The 20,346-nt window shown below is 38.9% G+C and overlaps 3 protein-coding genes across 3 annotated transcripts in view; all 3 read left to right on the forward strand.

The window, feature by feature from the left end:
- Window positions 1-2,266: 2,266 nt before the first annotated feature.
- Window positions 2,267-6,168, forward strand: ASDURF (ASNSD1 upstream open reading frame). The gene is made up of 4 exons (XM_036075500.2): window positions 2,267-2,464; window positions 4,208-4,261; window positions 5,365-5,440; window positions 6,056-6,168. Exons 1-4 carry the CDS (start codon window positions 2,375-2,377, stop codon window positions 6,124-6,126), a joined length of 291 nt encoding a protein of 96 aa, XP_035931393.1. The 5' UTR covers window positions 2,267-2,374; the 3' UTR covers window positions 6,127-6,168.
- On the forward strand, window positions 6,148-11,077 carry ASNSD1 (asparagine synthetase domain containing 1). The gene is made up of 3 exons (XM_036075486.2): window positions 6,148-7,614; window positions 7,900-8,081; window positions 10,715-11,077. Exons 1-3 carry the CDS (start codon window positions 6,148-6,150, stop codon window positions 10,998-11,000), a joined length of 1,935 nt encoding a protein of 644 aa, XP_035931379.1. The 3' UTR covers window positions 11,001-11,077.
- A 3,860-nt stretch (window positions 11,078-14,937) lies between these two features.
- Window positions 14,938-20,346, forward strand: part of ANKAR (ankyrin and armadillo repeat containing) — a 73,926-nt gene continuing 68,517 nt past the window's right edge. Inside the window, exons 1-2 of the mRNA XM_078071108.1 lie at window positions 14,938-14,995; window positions 16,614-17,248. Of these exons, the coding sequence (XP_077927234.1) occupies window positions 16,648-17,248 (601 nt within the window). The 5' untranslated portion in view covers window positions 14,938-14,995; window positions 16,614-16,647. The remainder of the gene's footprint in view (window positions 14,996-16,613; window positions 17,249-20,346) is intronic.

Raw genomic sequence — 20,346 nt, forward strand, 5'->3', positions numbered from 1 at the left:
AAAAAAATAAAAATAATAAAACCTTAAAAAAAAAATGACCCAAAGGACAGCCATTCTACAGTATATAAAAACAAGAAGCAAAAGTATATAATATTAAAATTATGCTTCTATTAATCAGTGTTTCTGTATTCAACTTTTAAAAATAAATTATCTACTGGTCTAATGACTAATCATTAATTAACCCAATTTATTATCTCAGGATTTCAAGTTACCTAAGGATTTTGGAGTTATGCATAAACTTACATGATACAGAACATAATTACTGTTGATATAAAAAGTCTGTCTGAATAATTTTTTCATTTTAGTGGACGGAAATTTATATTTTTCATAAACTTGCATTATTTTATAGCAGTAATGCTAGCTTATTTAATCAGTAAACCAATATAAGAAGCTTAGGAAATTCGGATTACCTAATCTCTTCATGAGAAGGCAAATCTAAATGTCATTAAAAAAAACACACATCTGTATTTTACTTAACGTTGACAAATCAGTGCAAAGACATAATAACTGTTTTTTTTCTTTCTTAAACCAAAATTATTAATCTAACCTGATTTCTCCAAAGGCTCATCTTAATTATATAAATTTATATTCTTCAAATGTATGTAAGCTAGCAGTTTTTGTAAGAAGAAATTTTTTCCTTAAAAGTCCAGCACATATTAAGTATTAGAGATTTGGGGCTTTTTTTAATTTGGGGGATTTATGCAAGGGCACATTTATGTCTATAGACCAATCAGAACAGAAGTTCTTTAATTTAAGAGACATTATAATGGAATTTATTAATACCCTCCAGAAGTATGAAAACTTTTACACTCAGACAGCAACATATAAAAGCTATTTTAAATTATAGTCACATGGACGCATAGAGAGCTCATAGCTTCAGTTGTACATCTCAATCACTGGTTGAAAGTACAACAGAAATACAAAAATTCACTGACCCAGAACTCAAAAATCAGTCCTCCCCCCAGTGGACACAAAGTTCTTAATTAATTTGAGCTCACAAAGGACAAACAAAAAGACCGAAAAAACTGGATTCTCTTTCATCTCTCTTCTAATAGAGACTAGATCTCCATCATCCAATAGGTATCATCAAATGGATATACCATAAAACCAAATTCCAATCATTGCTGCTAGTAATGTATAATAACTTATCAGGCATGCAAAATTAGAAACAAAAACAAAATTTTTAAAAATGAGTAAAAAAGGAAAAACAGACAGTAAACTTACTTCTATAACCACTTTTGGATTTACTCCAAGAGCCAATAAAATATATGCCTGGGCTTAAACAACCCTGAGGTGCACTTCCTTAGCCATACAATTTGGCACCATCGGTTGAGTACACATCAGTTGGCATCTCCATGGAACCTTAAGAGTTCCTATGCTGAAGTATAGGGCAGGATTGCATACACAAAATCACATCTCTCACACTCAAGTATAAGATGAACCTATGTCAAAGTTCTATTCAATCCATTAATTAATGAAGGAACAGATGTCAAAACCGAACAGTTTATGAGAAACTAAGTATATACTAATAAAGAAATCATTAGAATTTCAGAGTTAGATACAAAACTGAACAATAAATCACAACCTGTGGCATTATCTGGCCCACCAGATAGAAATTATTTGCATCTCTACCACACAAAAATCTACAAGTTAACCTCTGCTCCTACAGAATTGTAAAATAGCCCAGTCAATAGAAATTCAGGTCCAGAAAAGGAATAAAACAACACCCAGTAATCTCTTTGTTTACAAGGTTTGGATAATTTTTCTCATAGGAGTGAGATATTGTAAATATTGCATGGAACATACTTACATTAAAAATTTATTCTTTTATCTGAAATTTATATTTAACTGGACATCCTGTATTTTATCTTTTAGCCCTAATAAGAAGTTAACAAAAATTTTTAACAAGTCTGTACAATTCCGTTGCCAACAATGTATCTCTTAAATCAATGGCTAGTTTCATATCCTTCCTTGCCTAGATAATTAAGTGGTATTTTTTACCCCGCTTCTATTCTTTATATTTACCACTGGAGGGCGCATATAACGCACAATCCACTGGATTCCAGGCAGTAAGGAGACCACAAAAGCGTTTCCACGTTGGATCCGCTAGGGGACCATTCGGAAACCTCTCTGATTTCACAACCAGGATCACGCGCTCACTAGGCATCTGTGCGCACGCGCACAACTCCTCCCAAGATACATCCGATTGCGCAGGCGTTCTAGTGAATGCGCAGCCGCTATTGGTAAGACTGACGGGAAAGAGAAAGGGAGAGGGTGGGGCCACGGGGAGCGCGCACGCGCTGTGGCTGAGGACTGGAAGGTACTGGGCGCAAGTGAGGGTTGGTGCAATTTGAGTTCAACGCGTTCGGTGGAGATGCCCAGCAGGGGGTCGCGGCCCGAGGACGGCGCCGGGCTGTTCTCTGCAGACCACTCGACACTACACAAGGAGGATCTTAGCAGTAAGGTGAGTGTGGGACGAGGCGCGAAAGTCCGGACTTGGCTCCGCTCGTCTCCGAAGAAGGTCCCCCGCGCCACATGGCCCAGCCTAGGCTTTGCCCTGCTGCTTTGCTCCTTTTAGTCTTAGCATTTGGTAGCTAGAGTTAAAGGGAGACCATGAAATTTACCCCAAGATTAGACCCAGCTGGTAGTGGGACAGAAGTTTGGTTGGGATCTTTTCTCCCTACTCTTTTTAAACTGTTAGAAATACCTCCTACTCCAGATCTATTGTGGTGTTTTCCAACTCAGAAAATGCCACCACCATCCATTCACTTGTCCATGCCAATAACTTGGGAGCTATCCTTGACGTCCATCACGAAGACCTACCAGTTCTACTTCTGAAGCTCATTTCAGATAAATCCCGTTGTCACAGTGTACACACACCATCCTAAACCAGCCATCCTCATCTACCATCCGGAACCCTGCATAAGTTTCCTAACCGGTCACTCCTTCATCCATCCTTACCTTCTTCCAATCTGTTCTCCACTTTAGGCAGAGCAGTGATCCTAAAATATGTATCTGATTGTCACTGTTCTATCCAAAAAGGCGGGGGGGGGGGGGGGGGCGGGGAGGGAGCAATGTACATCTTAACTGCCATAAACAGACAAAACCTTTCAAAATATACTGGAGAGGGGAATGGTTATAGCCTTTCAAGTATTAGATGTCCTAGATTTTACTTTAGTTCTGTCCCAAACTAACAGTGACATCTCAAGCAAGTCTCTGATCCCTCTGTATCAGTTTCCTTGTTTAAAGTAAAGTGAAATGTATACCTGCTATTTCTAAAATGAATGGGGATGCACTGTTCAAACACAGATCTGAAGGAGGTTATACAAATTTGGTCTTGGAATTCGATTCAAATCTAGCCAATTACTACATTGACTGGAGAGACAGAAGTGTACACACCCATGGGTAGTGAATTTTCAAATCACATATAGCCCACTCCAATTACTACCATAGCAAGCCATTTATACTGATGTATGACAGATCTCTGAGGTGTGTGAGGTAGGACAGAGATTATAATCCTGCTTTTAGAGGTACTGATGACACAATATCATGTTCACACCATAACTGCCTTTACTGAAAAGAGTTAGAAATTTCACTTCCACTTAGTTGTGCCTTGTGCCCTATCCTACTAATAAAAAGTGAGGTATAGTTCAACAGTGCCAGCACCATTCTACTCTTTGAAACGTAAAGAGGAATAAAGCCAAGATGGAAAGTAATACGCCTTACTGCCCCAGGTAGGGCATTTATACTACTTACTTGTTCTGAACGTGTGGCTACACCATTCAGTACATAAATCATGAAAAGCATTGATATTTCATGACGTGCTATTAAAAAACAAAAACATAACTTAAATCATTGAAAACTGATACTACTTTTGGTGCATATTGTCTGTGTTAAATAAAAGGCACAGACTTTGTTTAGTAACTGTGGCCTTTGCATGAATGCTGGTTACTAACCCCAAACCCCTTATCTGGGTTCAGTGGGCTTTTTAACACCTGTCAAGTGTAATCACTGTTTCCTCTTCCAGCTTTCCCCCAGCTGCACCCCCACACACTGCTGTTCAAAAAGAATCTTTGTATTCACAGACTGCCCATTTGGGCAACCAGTAAATTATAGCACCTTATCCCATCTCTCTAATTTTAAAAGGCCCTCAATCGAGCATACTTTGCTAGCCTCTGATTTAAGAAGTTTTTCTTTATTTCATTAGATTAAAGAACAAAAAATTGTTGTGGATGAACTTTCTAACCTGAAGAAGAACAGGGTGAGTTATTAGGATAATTCTGAATTGTATGTGGGAAGGTTTGATTATATCTTATTAACTATATACTAAAGTTAAAAGAATTATATATAAGATTTATATTTACATTAAAATTTGCAAAACTTCAGCATCTTTTTTAGTTCCATTGCAAAAGTGAAAAGTGTCCAAGATTTTATACACATAGTGGATATCTGTATGTTAATTATAGTTGATAATTTTTTTTTTTTCTCATCATATGCAATTTGCACTACCTTTGAACCAAATGATACTAATTATACAATGGTATCTTGGGTCTGTAATCACTAATGGTATTGACTTATACTTGAACTTGGTGTTTTCTTTTGAAATAAATAACCTTTAAATATATTAAGAAAGGAAACTCTGCCTTAAAGTGAATGTGGATAATTGTTGAAAAAACAAAAAGGATAAATTGCTTCCCCCCCCAAATTTTTTTACACAAATCGTCCAAATTTAATGCCATGTGCATTAATGTATTCATAAACAAGCTACTGCTTTATGTGTACTTATACTGTCAAAAATTACATTTTAAAGTTCAGGAAGAAATGATTTTGAGCCCTTTAAAGCATTTGATAAGTAACAGGTTGGTTAAACATTTCTGATATTGTCCCTTTTGGAATTTTAGAATTTAAGGCACAACTGACGCAAACTTTCTAGAGGGCAAGTTGGCAGAATGTATCAAAGCCTTAAAGCTATGTAGCACTTTGACCCAGTTCCATTTATAGGAATTGATATTTATGAGTCATGGGAGTGAACAAAGATTTAGTTACAAAGAACTTCATTGCAACATTGATTTATAAAGTTGGTAATATCTTAAATGTCTAAAACTTGAGGACTTATTAAATAACCTGTAATGTTCAAGGAAACTGATAGTTGATATATGCAGAGAAAATACTTTTCACCTCAGTGTTAATGGTAGCAGTTTCTAGATGGTAAGATAATGGGTGACTTTTGTTTACCTGTATTTGCTAAGGTATTGTTCTGAATATATGTTAATGAAGTTCAAGAATATACAATAAAAGAGTTCAGAGTTTTGACATATACTTTTTAGATCAAATCCTGATATTAGCCTAAATTATGTTTTGCAGAAAGTATATAGGCAGCAACAGAACAGCAACATATTCTTTCTTGCAGACCGAACAGAAATGCTTTCTGAAAGCAAAAGTAAGTTTTTTGGGTTTTTTTTTTTTTTTGGTATATTATATAGAAATGCATGAAAAGTCTTTTCTAGGCTTCCTGTAGAAACTCATGGTAGTGCCTAAATTATACTGTCTATATCTGAATGTTTAAATATATATCTGAAGCTTGTATGGTGGTATATCAAGTAAAATTAATGCTGTGGTTTGGGTTTTCTTCAAGGTAGCCTTCCAAAGGTGAGTCTACAGTAAAAATAAAATAAAATAAAAATATATAAGTTGTGTTAGAGAGCCATAATTATTAATGTGTGCTTTAGAATTTTTGGCAGGTCTAGGTGTGAGAACTGCTCTACCACTTTCTCCCTTTGTGACTTTGAGTGAATAACTTTGAGCCTCCAAAGTTTTTTGGGATTTAAACAAGAGGGGCTAGCCCATAGCCCAGTGCCTGGGCCAAAATAAGCATTTGATAAACAGAAATTATTTTCCTAAAAGGTAAACATTTGTCATTAGAAGCCTGTTGTAACACAGTGCATATACTCAGGTGGTTTGGTCTTGGTAAATAGCCTATGTTGCTGTATGAATTACCAGGGAAAGGTCTAAGAATTTTCATTTTACTTAGTATTTCTTCTCCCCTCCCCCACAGATATACTGGATGAACTGAAAAAAGAATACCAAGAAATAGAAAACTCAGAGAAGACCAAAATCAAGAAATAGTCAACTTGATTTCACACAACAATGTGTGGCATTTGTTGTTCTGTAAGCTTTTCTGTTGAGCATTTCAGCAAAGATTTGAAAGAGGATTTACTGTATAATCTTAACCGACGGGGACCCAATAGTAGTAAACAGTTGTTAAAGTCTAGTGTTAGCTACCAGTGTTTATTTTCTGGTCATGTCCTTCACTTAAGAGGTGTTTTGACTGCCCAGCCTGTGGAAGATGAAAGGGGTGATGTGTTCCTGTGGAATGGAGAAGTCTTTAGTGGCATAAAGGTCGAAGCTGAAGAGAATGATACTCAAATAATGTTTAATTACCTTTCCTCTTGTAAGAATGAAGCTGATATTTTGTCGCTCTTCTCAGAAGTCCGAGGTCCCTGGTCTTTTATATATTACCAAGCGTCCAGTCATCATCTATGGTTTGGTAGAGATTTTTTTGGTCGCCGTAGCCTGCTTTGGCATTTTAGTAATTTGGGCAAGAGTTTCTGCGTCTCTTCAGTTGGTGTTCAGACCTCCGGAGTGGGCAGTCAGTGGCAAGAAGTTCCAGCATCTGGAATTTTCAGAATTGATCTCAAGTCTGCTTCCCTTTCCAAATCTGTGGTTTTAAAATTGTACCCTTGGAAATCTGTTTCTGGGGAGAATGTTATCAAAGAATGTGTTAATAGCCTGATTCAGATTTCAGCAAACTTGCCTGCATTTGTATCAGTGGTAGCAAATGAAGCCAAACTGTATCTTAAAGAACCTGTTGTTCCTTTAAATATGACGTTACCACAAGCTCCCCTTGAGATTCCTTGCAGTAACACCGCTAGTGTCCCTCCTACAAGGGAAACACTTCAGGTCTTTCTTACTGATGGACACACAGAGGAAGTAGTTCAGCAATTCATTGATGTCCTGAGTATCGCAGTGAGGAGACGTGTCTTGTGTTTACCTAGGGATGAAAACCTGACACCAAGTGAGGCTTTGAAAATTTGTGATAGGAAAGCAAACGTTGCAATCCTGTTTTCTGGGGGTATCGATTCCATGGTTATTGCAGCCCTTGCTGACCGCCATATACCTTTAGATGAACCAATCGATCTTCTTAATGTGGCTTTCATGACTAAAGAAAAGACCCTATTAACTGGTTTTAACACAAAGAGGAAAAAACAGAAAAGTCATTGTGAAATACCTTCTGAAGAATTCTCTAAAAATAATGCTGCTGCTGGTGATGATGATGGTCCTGATAAACAATTCAGTGTACCAGATCGTATCACAGGCAGAATGGGACTAAAGGAACTACAAGCTGCTAACCCTTCCCGGATTTGGAATTTCGTTGAAATTAATGTTTCTCTGGAGGAACTGCAAGAGTTAAGAAGAACTCGAATATGCCACTTGGTTCAGCCCTTGGATACAGTGTTGGATGATAGCATTGGCTGTGCAGTCTGGTTTGCTTCTAGAGGAATTGGTTGGTTAGTGACCCAGGATGAAGTGAAATCCTATCAGAGCAGTGCAAAGGTATGGCACGGCAGACACACTGTACTCAGAATTTCTGAGCCCTCATTTTGACCCTTTAAAGCTATTAGCATTTATATTGCAAGAATAGAGCATATTTTAATTGCATTTAACCCACAGTGCGATGTATAAGACAAAAATTGGGCATATTTTTACTATTTTATGACTATCCTTGTGTTTTTGTCAGAAAATGTTATTTTTGAGATGGTAACTTTTTAAGCTTTGCTTTTATTTTAGTCATTTTCTTTATCTTATGTTGGAAGTATGGATTTCTTTAAACTGTTACAGGTAGTTCTTACTGGAATTGGTGCTGATGAGCAACTTGCAGGTTATTCTCGCCATCGTGTCCGCTTTCAGACACACGGAATGGAAGGATTAAATAAGGAAATTGAGATGGAACTGGGACGAATATCTTCTAGAAACCTTGGTCGTGATGACAGAGTTATCGGTGATCACGGAAAAGAAGCAAGGTAATTCTACTTACGTAAGTGCTGTGGGTAATTTTGTAGAAACACTAGACTGTAAAAGGAGATTTTTCAGTTCTTTTTCTCTGGAGACTGTTGAAATGAGTAACAGTAGCAACAATACTATCTTGGCCTTATATTACAAACACCGTCCATCAGAGGGGAAGCTGGGGAGGGATCAGGGGAGCACTTGTTTTCCAGAACTCATATTCTAAGCGATGTCTTTTTGGTAATTTTCAAAGATAATACAATGGCGTGATTGTTTTCCGTAGTACAGTGGAAAAGACTGTAAAACTGAGGTAATGGAATGCTGAGAGAAGGTATTTAAAGGGTTGGGTTTTGTTTCAAATGTTGGCTTTCCTCCCAGTAAGAGCATAGGCCCTACTCCCATGCTTTCCTCTCCAGTGAGAGAGTACCGGCTTTGTCGCTGTGGACATTTCTGTATGTAGAGATCCATACTGATGTCAGTGGTGGTTCCAGAACTGGATTCCCCTCTGCTATGTTTTTTGAACTCAATTTGGTCATATGTTGCAGATAACCTAACTTTCAAAGAGATCAAGGCACTTTCATGTGTATATTCTCTTTTAATTCAGGGGTTTATTTTTACCTACAACATATTTCTGATGGTAATAAACAAATGCTTGAAAACCACTTTTTAAATTACTGAGGATAAAGAAAGGTGTTTTATTCAGTTATAAAAAGCAGAAGTTTGTTCAACTAGGTTAATTTATTAAGTGGTAGTTTATTACAAGGGTACAAGCATGTGAGAATAGGGAGTCCAAATAAGCTTTGTGAGAATTGGGACATCATAACACAACTACTCTAACACTTCACTGTTTCAGCTTTTCAGTACATATAGAAAATATAGAAGTTCTATATCTACTAAATATAGAATATACATAATTTACATATATTACATACCACAATGTAAAAACTATAAAATGTTTTCCTTTTGAAGGGTGTATGTATTTGAGAGAGAGAGAGAGAAATTCAGTCTTTTATTTCAGGTAGGTCAGAGAAAAGGGAATTTATTTTATTTAGTAAAAGCAGTTAATTCTAAAGGCCCCATGTGATACCCTTATGTAAAAGTGCATATGAAGAATGTTTCAAACAGCGGATACAGAATTGTGATTTAACAAATACCACGATAGTGGCTAGATCCAATATCAATTTATTATGTATTTTGGCATACATATTAGCAGTGCTCAATTGATTAGATTATCTTATATATAAATTTGTTTTTGTAATTAATTCATTTTTACAAAATATTCCACATAACGAATGCCTTTACCCTTTCCAGTCTCTCTACATGAGCTAGAATAAAATGTAATAAAACAGAAACACTACTGTAACAGTACTGCATTTAAAGAATTGGAGGGAGAGTTTTAAAGTATTTTAAACAAAACCCAGAATTTTGTAGGAAATTAGGGAAGCCAAAGGGCAGAAAGTTATTTTTTTTAAATCCAGTACTTTGTTCTGTTAATACCATTTGCCTCCATTTAAATGGCTTAAAGGTAATCAAACAATTTTTTTTTAAAGATTTATTTATTTCAGAGAGAGTGTGCACGCACCCACACAGGCACACACGGGGGGAGGGGAAGAGGGAGGGAGAGAAGCCTCAAGCAGACTCCCCGCTCACGGAGCCTGATGCGGGGCTCAATCCCACAACTGACCATGAAATCATGACCTGAGCTGAAACCAAGAATCAGACACTTAACGGACTGTGCCACCCAGGCACCCCAATTTTTTTTTTTAAAGATTTATTTATTTCAGAGAGAGAGAGAGAGTATGCAGGAGTGCGAACAGGGGGAAGGGCAGAGGGAGAGGGGAAGCAGACTCCCTGCTGAGCGCAGAGCCCCACTGGGGCTCTGTCTCCTGACTGGGAGAGCGTGACCTGAGCTGAAACCAAGAGTCAGACACTCAACTGACTAAGCCACCCAGGCGCCCCTAAACAATTTTGATAACCATAAAATTTTACCATAAGTAAATGTTTCACAAGTTCAGGATTATAGAGCCCTTCTGTATTGATTTCATACCTCTAAAGTTCATTTACTTTTGACATGATAAAGAGCACACAGATTGAATAATTGAGTCAAGACTGTACTTGTGGGGCACTGGGTGGCTCAGTCAGTTAAGCGTCTGCCTTTAGCTCAGGTCATGATCCCAGGGTCCTGGGATCGCATCCCACATTGGGCTCCCTGCTCAGAGGGGAGTCAGCTTGTCTTTCTCCATCCCCACTCCCCCACTCTGCCCCCCATTCGGGCTCTCTCTCAAAGAAATAAATAGAACCTTAAAAAAAAAAAAAACTACTCGTTTTCCAAGGCATCCCCAAAGAAACCTTGTGAAACAATTTGAGATTATTTCTAACCGTAGGCCTAATTTATTTATTTTTTGAGGCAAAATTTATTTATTTTGTAGGATATTATTAAAATTAGTCATATGAAATATTTGCCTATGTGATTAAATTTTAGCTGTAAAATTGTGTAAATAACCAGAATATTTTTAATTGAGAAAAACAGTGCCATCAAAAATTAATTTGATGCTATAAATTTTAACATTGAATAAAATGTAAAAGAAATAATCATAACACATTGGTTTTATTTTTTTTTATAGTGGTTATATTTATCTATTTATTTTAGATTTCCTTTCCTGGATGAAAATGTCGTCTCCTTTCTAAATTCCCTACCGGTTTGGGAAAAGGCAAACCTGACTTTCCCCCGTGGAATTGGTGAAAAACTAATTTTGCGTCTTGCAGCATTGGAACTTGGCTTAACAACCTCTGCTCTTCTGCCAAAACGGGCCATGCAGTTTGGATCCAGAATTGCAAAAATGGAAAAGAGTAATGAAAAGGCATCTGATAAATGTGAAAGGCTCCAAGTCATTTCCTTAGAAAACCTTTCTATTGAAAAGGAGATTAAAACATAATTCTTCACAATGTAACAATATTTACTGAATAATGATTATGAAAAAATAAAACACTCTGCTGCTCTATTATTATATAATGTGGTATTAAGGTTCATTACATGAATTTTTACTTAGCTATATAACTTAATATAACCCATTTAGTCAAATTAACCCTGGAGAAAAAGAGATAATACTTGAAAGAACAACTTGGATGTTTGAAGCTGTGATACTAACATTACTTTGAGCTCTTACATGGTAATGTCCCACCGCCAACACTAAAAGAGGAAAGCAGGTTTTACCGACCCTTCTCTTGGTAGCTACACGCAGAAATAACTCAGTTTCTTGTTGTTGGGAGCCTGGCTGAAACAGGACTGTTTGACAGATGAGAGAACTACGGTTTAGAGAAGCTAAACGGTTTGCTTGAGGTTCACACTCCTGAGCAACACTTGTTACTTCTGTTACATCTCTTTAGGCAGCTAATTTTCCCACTCAGAGCTTCTGATGATTTTAAGCGTTCTCCTGTCCCCAAAATCTCTAGCCTCCTCTCCTTGCCTCATTCTCAGCTCATGACCTGGGCTTTTCACAGAGAATCAGTCATCAGGACAAGAAATGCCTACACTTTCCAACACCAGAACTTCTTTTTTTTGTTTGTTTTTTTAAGATTTTATTTATTTATTTGACAGAGAGACACAGCGAGAGGAGGAACACAAGCAGGGGGAGTGGGAGAGGGAGAAGCAGGCTCCCCCGCTGAGCTGGGAGCCCGACGTGGGCCTCGATCCCAGGACCCTGGGATCATGCCCTGAGCCAAAGGCAGACGTAACGACTGAGCCACCCAGGCACCCTCCAACAACTGTCAAAAGGCTGTGTCTCCACCTGTTCTCTGTATCCCAACCCTTCTTGCCTTATAGGAATCTTACACTCCTCTCTCCTGTATCTTCAGCCTCTTTGTAGGATCCTTCCTATCATCATTTAGTGTTCTGGTCTAACCAATTTAGAATGCACATACCTGGTTCTGTATCTTCCTCTGCTTATCATCTCTTGCCTCCCATCCACAGTCACCCTCTGCACCTTTATGTCTCAACTCCACTCTGGCCTGACATCCACCCACGTTAGTCAGCTGTGACAACCATACCAAGGTCACTGGGGTCTATCCCCAATTAGGACTGACACCCTTTCTGGACATGGACATACTTTGATTCTTTTATTTTTTTATTTTTTATTTTTTTAAAGATTTATTTATTTGACAGAGAGAGATACAGTGAGAGAGGGAACACAAGCAGGGGGAGTGGGAGAGGGAGAAGCAGGCTTCCCGCTGAGCAGGGAGCCCAATGCGGGGCTTGATCCCAGGAACCTGGGATCATGACCTGAGCCGAAGGCAGACGATTAACGCCTGAGCCACCCAGGCGCCCCATACTTTGATTCTTTTAATCTTGGTGGGAAAGCAGTTTTAGGATACTGACAAACAGAAATCTGTCAAGAGACTTTCACATGCTCTGAATTTATCCTCTGGGAAATGCAATGTTCAAACCATATTTAGATACTAACTTTAATAGCTTTCATCCTTTTACCTGAGGGCAGACAACTTCAAGTATCTATGTGGTCCGGAACACCAAATTGACATTCCTCCTATCAGGAATAAACTAAGAGGTTTGCCTAGCAGCCTAGATTTGAATATAATAACTTTTATAGTGACAATATAGTTCAATACTAAAAACATCTATCATTTATACAGTGATGATTATGTGGCAGGTGCTACTTTATGAGCTTTGCATGTATTAATCCAATTGAACTTCTGTAGGGAATTTCCAGGTCATCTGCTCCAGCATTTTGTTTTGTCCCCAGAGAGCCTAATTCTTTAGAACCTTCTTACTACTTAATTCCATAAACCCTGGGATGAAGTTCTGTGTTAGTCCTTAAAATAATTTTCCCAAGATTTGAGACACTTAGAACAAATCATCTGGTACTGAGCAAAAAACATGTCAGTAGAAGAATCTATATAGATTGTTCATAAGTGCAAACATGCAAATCTGTTAAAGAAGCAGTGACGTTTTTACATCCCTGCCCTGGAACAGCAATCATAAATTTCTAATACTACCTCCATAGCAGCTAAAATCATGACATGGTTGGACTAAGAGAAATTCTCCCCCCCAAAAGTCACTAAAACACCTATGCTGGTAAACTCAGTGGAAAAGTTTAACTTATCCCCCTTGACCTAGCAGCAGCAGACAATGAAGTTGGGCATTCCCTTATTCACGAAACATTTCTCTTGGCTTCTGTGCCCAAACTTGGTTTTCCTCCTGCCTTCCTGATTGCTCGCCCTTTGTGTTCTTTGCTAACTCCATCTTCTCCTCCTGACCTTTAGATACTAAATTTCTCAGGTTTCCGTCCTGGGTTCCAAACTTCTCAATTCTTTCCCTTGGTGATTTCAGCCACTCTCTTGGCTTCACTCACCCTAAGCCTGCCCAAATGTATGCATCTACCCCAACCTGCCATTCTTAGCCTGGACCTGACATGTATATTTAGGGCATATCTGGCATCTCTACTTAGTTCTGTCACAGGTACATCAAGGGCAATATGTCCACAGCTGAACTCTTAATCTTGCCCTGATTCCCCATTTCTCCTGACAGATATTTGAGTGTCATCTGGATAACCACTTTTTTTTTTTTTTTAAGATTTTATTTATTTGACAGAGAGACACAGCGAAAGAGGGAACAGAAGCAGCAGGAGTTGGAGAGGGAGAAGCAGGCTTCCCGCTGAGCAGGGAGCCCGATGCGGGGCTCGATCCCAGGACCCTGGGATCATGACCTGAGCCGAAGGCAGACGCTTAACGACTGAGCCACCCAGGCGCCCCTAACCACTTTCTTTTTTAAACACCACCCACATTCAATGTTGCCACCTCATTATTTCTCAGATCCATCCACAGCCCTGCATCTCCACTGCCACACACTCTAGCTAGCATCTACTGCCACCAACCTAGCCCAAACCTTTAGAATAAAGTTCAAAATCATTAACTCAGCAGCCCGGGTGATTAGGCCCTCACCTGCCTCTATGGCCTAATTTTGTGCCCATCGTCTTTCTAGTTCTTTAGGCAAGGTTTTGTTTGGTTTCTCAAAAAGTTCAACTTCCTTCTCAACTGGATTCTTCATCACCTGTTGTTGCCTATCCCTGGAAAGCTATTTCTCCAACTCTGCTTGGATAGCCCTTTGTCATCTTCCAGGCTCAGTTTAAAGTATCACTTCCTCCGGGCAGCCTTTCCCAGCCCCTGGTCTCCGTTTGATTTCTTTCGTGTGCTGTCATTACATCTCATATTTATCACCCTGTTTAAATATAATTGTATGACTATCTGTGTAACTATAAGCACCTTGAGCTAATGTGTCTGTCCTGTTCTCCAAGGTCTCCAAGTTCCGGGACACAGTGCTTGGCTCATAATAAGCGTTCGATAAATATTTGCTGAGTGGAAGAATAATGATGCAGGTGGGATTCCAACTCAGGAACATGGCGCCTTCGCCTCTGCCACTCTGGATTTGCGTTTTCGTAGAGGAAAATCGTGAAAGTGAAAAGTGATGGGGAAGCACAGTGCTCAGAGCATGAGGCGGGATTGAGGGGAGCTCCGGGAGGGGCTGGGAGACCTCTCGGAAAATTCAGCAGGGCCAAGCGAGCGCCACGCCGGCCGGAAGCACTGCCCGCGGGCGCACAGGGGCGCCCCCTTGCGGCGCGGCAGAGCTGTCCTCGCCCGAGGACCCAGGGCTTCCGCGCGTGCGGGTTCCGGCCAGAGGCGGAGGGCTCCCAGGGGGGCCGCGCAATCGCGCGGGGCGAGCGGGCCTTCCCCGGCGGTCGCTGCAGGAGAGTCCCTCTCAGATCCTACCTGCAGAGGCTCCCCCTTGACCTTGCCCACCAGAGGCTCCTGAAGGTGAGAAGCCATTCAGGGCGACGGCTGTCCCCGGTTCCCACGAATATTCTGGGGACCAGAGTGGACGCAGCTTCCTTCTCCTGGACAAGAAAACAATCATTCCAAAGTAGGTTTCTTCCCTTCCCTGTCCTTTCCCCTCTTTCGTGTCCATGTGGGCGTAGGTCTTGGACCAGACCTGGGTTGGTTCCGATTCTTTAGGTGTGAAACCATAGGCACGTTCTGTAACCTTCCTAGTCTCCATCTCTGCGTCTACACAGTGGGGATACCAACTCCTACCTCGAAGAGTTGGCTTCTTCAAGTGTCCTGTCCGAACTAGCAGCATCAGCATCACCTCTAACTTTTCAGAAATGCAAATTACCCAGCTCACCCCAACAGACTGAATCAGAAACTCTTGAGCAGGGTCCATCAGTGTTTTAACAAGCTCTAGGTGATTTCGATGCAGGGCAAATGTTAAGAATCACTGTATGAGAGGCGCCAATTAAATGAAATAAGTAAAATATTATGTATAAAGAGCTGGGCAAATAGTAGACGCCCAAAAAATAGTGGTTATGATCATTTTTATTCCAAGAACAGAAAGGCATTTAGTTACATAGAAACAGAAAGTTAAATAGGCTCTTCTTGTTCCTTTTCTTTTAAGCAGGTCTTTATTTTCTTGCTTTAAAAAAACTAAAAACAAAATAAACATATACAAAAAGGCTTCTCCAACAAAAAAGAATAGGTATGCAACAGTACCTTCCCTATAAACATTTCTTTTTGACATACTTCTTAGTATCTTTTGACTTTTGAAAAGCAGAACATGATTAATGTTTAAAGATTTCACTTTTTAAATTGTTTTAATTCAAATCTCAACTTTCTTATGGTGTAATTAGTTTAAGACTGAAAATCGTAATAGAACTGCCATACGGTCCAGCATTTCCACGTCTGGGATTTTACCTGAAGAAAATGAAAACATTAACTCAAAAAGATATATGCACCTCCATCTTCATTGCAGCATTATTTACAATAGTTTAGATATGGAAACAACCTAAGCATCCATCAACAGATGAATGGACAAAGAAAATGTGGTTAAATGTATACAATGGAATATTCAGCCATAAACAAGAATGAAATCTTGCTATTTGCAACTACACGGATGGAACTTTAGGGCATTATGCTAAATGAAATAAGACAGACAAATACTGTATGATCTCACTTATATGTAGAGTTAAAAAACACACACACACACACACACACAAGCTCATAAATACAGGGAACAGATTGGTGGTGGCCAGAGGAGGGGGTTGGGGGGTTGGGGAAGCTGGAAGGGAGTCAAAAGTACAAACCTCCAGTTATAAAATAAGTCATAGGGATGTAATGTATAGCATGGCAACTATAGTTAGTAATACTGCACTGCATTTTGAAAAGTTGCTGAGAGAGCAAATCTTAAAAGTAGGTATCACAAAAAAACAATTTTGTAGCTATGTATGGTGATGATGTTAGCTAGACTTATTGTGATCATTTCAAAATATATACAAATATTTAATCATTGTGTTGTAGACCTCAAACTAATGTTTATGACAATTACACCTCAATTGTTTAAAATGTTATTAAAAAAAGATTGAAAACTATCATGGTTGACCATGAAACAACCTAATACAGATAAAGCTACAGATTTATTTGAGAAATCCAGCTTCATTACCATGACAAATTTCATTGCCTGTCTTTTCCTTTATGGTTTATTGCAGAAACTTCAGAAAGGCCACCTACAATTAGTAAGAAATGTTAAGATTACCCAAAAAAGGATTACCTAGACTTGATCAAATTCAAGATGAAGAAACCTACCTGGAAAATTTAGCAGTACAGAGAAATGCTTCTGCTTTTTTTGAAAAATATGACCGGAGTGAAGTACAAGAGTTGCTAACTACTGCCCTAGTCAGCTGGTTGTCTGCCAAAGATGACGTCCGCTCTCAACTGGACCTCCCATGTGGAATTATGACTCAAATGAATAATGTAGGTTTCTCCACTGCCATCCTGCTGACTCCTGTGGACCCTACTGCCCTCTTAGACTATAGAGAAGTCCATCAAATCATAAGGGAGTTGGCTGTTGGAATTTATTGCTTAAATCAAATTCCCTCAATCAGTTTAGAAGCTAACTATGATCAGAGTTCTTCTTGTCAATTACCACCAGCTTATTATGATACCAGAATTGGGCAAATTCTGATCAATATTGACTACATGCTGAAAGCACTGTGGCATGGAATATACATGCCCAAAGAGAAACGCGCCAGATTCTCTGAATTGTGGCGTACTATCATGGACATTGATCCAGATGGAAAGCCTCAAACATATAAAGATATTTTTGCAGAGTTTAGTTCTGCAGGTAAGAGAATCTAACATGCTTTATTTTTATTGGAAGCCATCTTATTATTTAAAAGTAATTTATCTTTGTCTCAGTTGGAGTTTTCAGTTTATACTCCTTGTCTTACAGAGCCTAAGTAGGAAAATCAGTAATAGAGCCAAGAGTAGAATTCGAGTGCACTGAGAAAAATCTCCAAACTTGGAAACGAAATGACTGCCAGGTTGGCTAGTCATCTACATTGCCATTTTTATAAACCTCAAAAATGAATGATAGGAGAATTGAAGTTAAGGATAGATGTGCATCAGCAATCTAAGCTTTGGTATTTTAGTAGCATTTGGTTTAATAAGTATTTGTTCTTGGTTCACCTAACTTTTAAGTTCCTTCCTTCTTAGGGCCATATTTCTCTAAAGCCTGTATATTCACAACAGATACCACTAAATCCTGGTGCATCTCCCCAATATATGTAAATGTTTTATTGAGCTATTAAAAAAAAATCCCCTAAGTTCCTTTGTAGTAGGCCAAGTGGAATGGGGAGTAAATTGGGAAATGAGTGGTTCAGTGTTCCCAACTGCTTTCATTGATTAAATATATCTAATCATTTTCTAAATAGATTTCACAGTTTGTGGGCACAGGCTTGAAAATAAGTCTCAATTCTGGTAAAAAATGTGTTAGAATTTCACTTGAGGGAGCACAGCAATAGATTTTACATAGATTTTAATCTCGCCTGAAACTAAAAAAGGATGACAGTTTGTCCTTCGGGAATGAAATGTCACTCAGACATTTCCTTTCTTGGCTATTCTGAGAACAGATCTGTTGATTTGTGTATTGCATGTAAATTGGCTGCACTTTAAGGGGGTTGATATTCAATATATAGTATTTTCAATTTTTATTCAGTTTTTTATACATAATCTTAATAAGTTTCTGCATAACCTCACTAAGGATGAAAAGGATTAATATTCTCCCCTAATTAGCCAGATTTCCCCTGGCTAAATAAAACTAATAACAGAACCTCTTAATGGTAGATCAGGTGGAAATGAACCACTTTTTATCTGAATTGTACATGTAACTGGGGAGAAAATTACCTGAAAACAACTTTAGTTTGTCAATGTAAGTCTGGTTACTAAAGCAAATACCTTGAAAACAAAATCATGGTTTCTTAGCTTCTCAATAAGATGTGGAAGAATTGTGATCTTTTGAATATTTAATACAGTTAATATGGTAAGGTAGTTTCATGGAGTTGTTTCATTGTTTTCTTATTTTTTTCCTTCTCTGTCATTGATAGCTAAGTCAAAAATTATACACACACATACAAAATGTACATATATGTGTTCATAAAGGGCTCTAGTTTGATTTATTCATTTTACAAATTTTCACTGAGTTTTTATTTCTAGCTAAGACACAAAAATAAGCCTGATGTTAAGAACAAGTTAGCAAAAAAAAAAAAAAAAAGAACAAGTTAGCAGTAAGCTTATATAAAAGCTCCATGAAAAAAAACCCCTTACCTGCCTTGTTTATCCGTGTATGTTTTGTGCCTAAGACAGTCCCTGACACGAAGTAGGCATCAACTAATATTTGTTAAATTGAGTTAAATTAATTGAATTGAATTACACCCCTCTCTTTTTTAAAGATTTATGTATTTATTTGAGAGAGAAGAAGCATGAGCCTGGGGTGGGGGGCGAGGCAGAGGGAGAAGCAGACTCCCCACTGAACGAGGAGCCTGACGTGCCAGCTCCATCCCACGACCCCGAGGTCATGACCTGAGCTGAAATCAAGAGTCGGCTGCTTATCCGACTGAGCCACTCAGGCGCCCCGAATGACACCCCTTGAGGGGATTTCTACCATTACCAGTTGATCAGGTTGGAAATTAAGTCTAACAGGGATGTTCCAAAGGGATTTAATAATTGTGAACCGAGGGAGCAGCTCCTCAGCAAACATGTCCAGTCAGGGTGATGTTTAGGTACAATGGCTACAATTGGGCAGTTATTCCCGACCACGACCTTCAGTAATACACGTCACCGAACACTCCTGAATCTTGGTTAGGACCTGAACCACAGAAGTGTGTGTTTGCTACCTATACTATTTACTGTATCTGCGGCTGGACTGCTGTGAAGTTCAAGTACCTGAGAATAAGATTTGCTTGATGACAGTCAGCAGCCTGATTCACTTGCTTTGGGTTGGGTTTTCAGATATGTTGCCTTAGTGTACCAGCAAGCAGTACAGTCTCTTGAAGACAGTACTTCTGTGTCTCAAGGGTAGTTTAGATAGCTAATAGCTCTCATTTGCATGCAGGGTAATCAACTTCTGTTGAGAACAGGCCCCAAGTGTAGTGAGTATAAGGCAGAAATTCTCCTCTGGGAGAGAATTACTCAATCTGTGATGTCGATGGAGTAAAAGCTAATGCCACCTGGCTAAGTGCAGAGCACCATAGGATTGGAGGGTCAGTAGCTTCTAAAAGATTATAGCTGGAACTGGAACTAACAAATCCTTTCTTGTTGTCCAGGTCCTTGAGGTGATAAGGTTGAAGAAATGCAAAGTATTGCCAGTAATATCTAGTGAATTCCATTCATTTCTGTGTTCCCTTGACAGTTCCCTCTTAAAGGACACTAACATTGTGGCATTATGTAGATGCATTATTGAAGAGAATATGGCACAGCCAGAGTCTTAAAAACATGTTAGTGTTTGCCCAGAAGTACTATCATTACTGGTAGTTTAGGACCTCCAAGGCTAGCTCAGGTAATATAAATAAAATATAGCTAAATTAAGATGTCCTTTTGGTAGATGATGACTCTTCTATCCTGGAAGTTGTCGAGTGATCCATTGGCTGATCATTGGAAGACAGCAGGAAACACTGCACAAGCCAGATGATGTCTCTCTTTAATCAAATTGGCCAAAATGTATCTGGAAAACTAAGCTGCATGGTTTGCCCTTCCTGACCGAGATGATGGCAGGAGATTTGTGAAGATTTGAGCTCCATGGAGATTAAGGATCAGCAGGAATTGATAGTGGTTTCCAATGATGTTTGAGACTTGAAAATCCTGACAAAAATTGGGTTTGCTTTTCTTCCCTTTTTACAAAGATTACTCGGAACCATCATTCCCACCTGGTATTTGTCAAGCCAG

The sequence above is a fragment of the Halichoerus grypus genome, chromosome 4 (assembly GCF_964656455.1).
Source record: "Halichoerus grypus chromosome 4, mHalGry1.hap1.1, whole genome shotgun sequence".
NCBI lineage: Eukaryota > Metazoa > Chordata > Mammalia > Carnivora > Phocidae > Halichoerus > Halichoerus grypus.

What these genes read in the sequence shown, in the direction of transcription:
- ASNSD1 (XM_036075486.2), top strand. Translation starts at nt 6,148, where the DNA reads ATGTGTGGCATTTGTTGTTCTGTAAGCTTTTCTGTTGAGCATTTCAGC. An exon ending in CCTATCAGAGCAGTGCAAAG is followed by an intron (nt 7,615 to 7,899) that starts GTATGGCACGGC and finishes AAACTGTTACAG; the next exon opens with GTAGTTCTTACTGGAATTGG. An exon ending in GATCACGGAAAAGAAGCAAG is followed by an intron (nt 8,082 to 10,714) that starts GTAATTCTACTT and finishes TATTTATTTTAG; the next exon opens with ATTTCCTTTCCTGGATGAAA.
- ASDURF (XM_036075500.2), top strand. Translation starts at nt 2,375, where the DNA reads ATGCCCAGCAGGGGGTCGCGGCCCGAGGACGGCGCCGGGCTGTTCTCT. An exon ending in CTAACCTGAAGAAGAACAGG is followed by an intron (nt 4,262 to 5,364) that starts GTGAGTTATTAG and finishes TATGTTTTGCAG; the next exon opens with AAAGTATATAGGCAGCAACA. An exon ending in AATGCTTTCTGAAAGCAAAA is followed by an intron (nt 5,441 to 6,055) that starts GTAAGTTTTTTG and finishes CCTCCCCCACAG; the next exon opens with ATATACTGGATGAACTGAAA.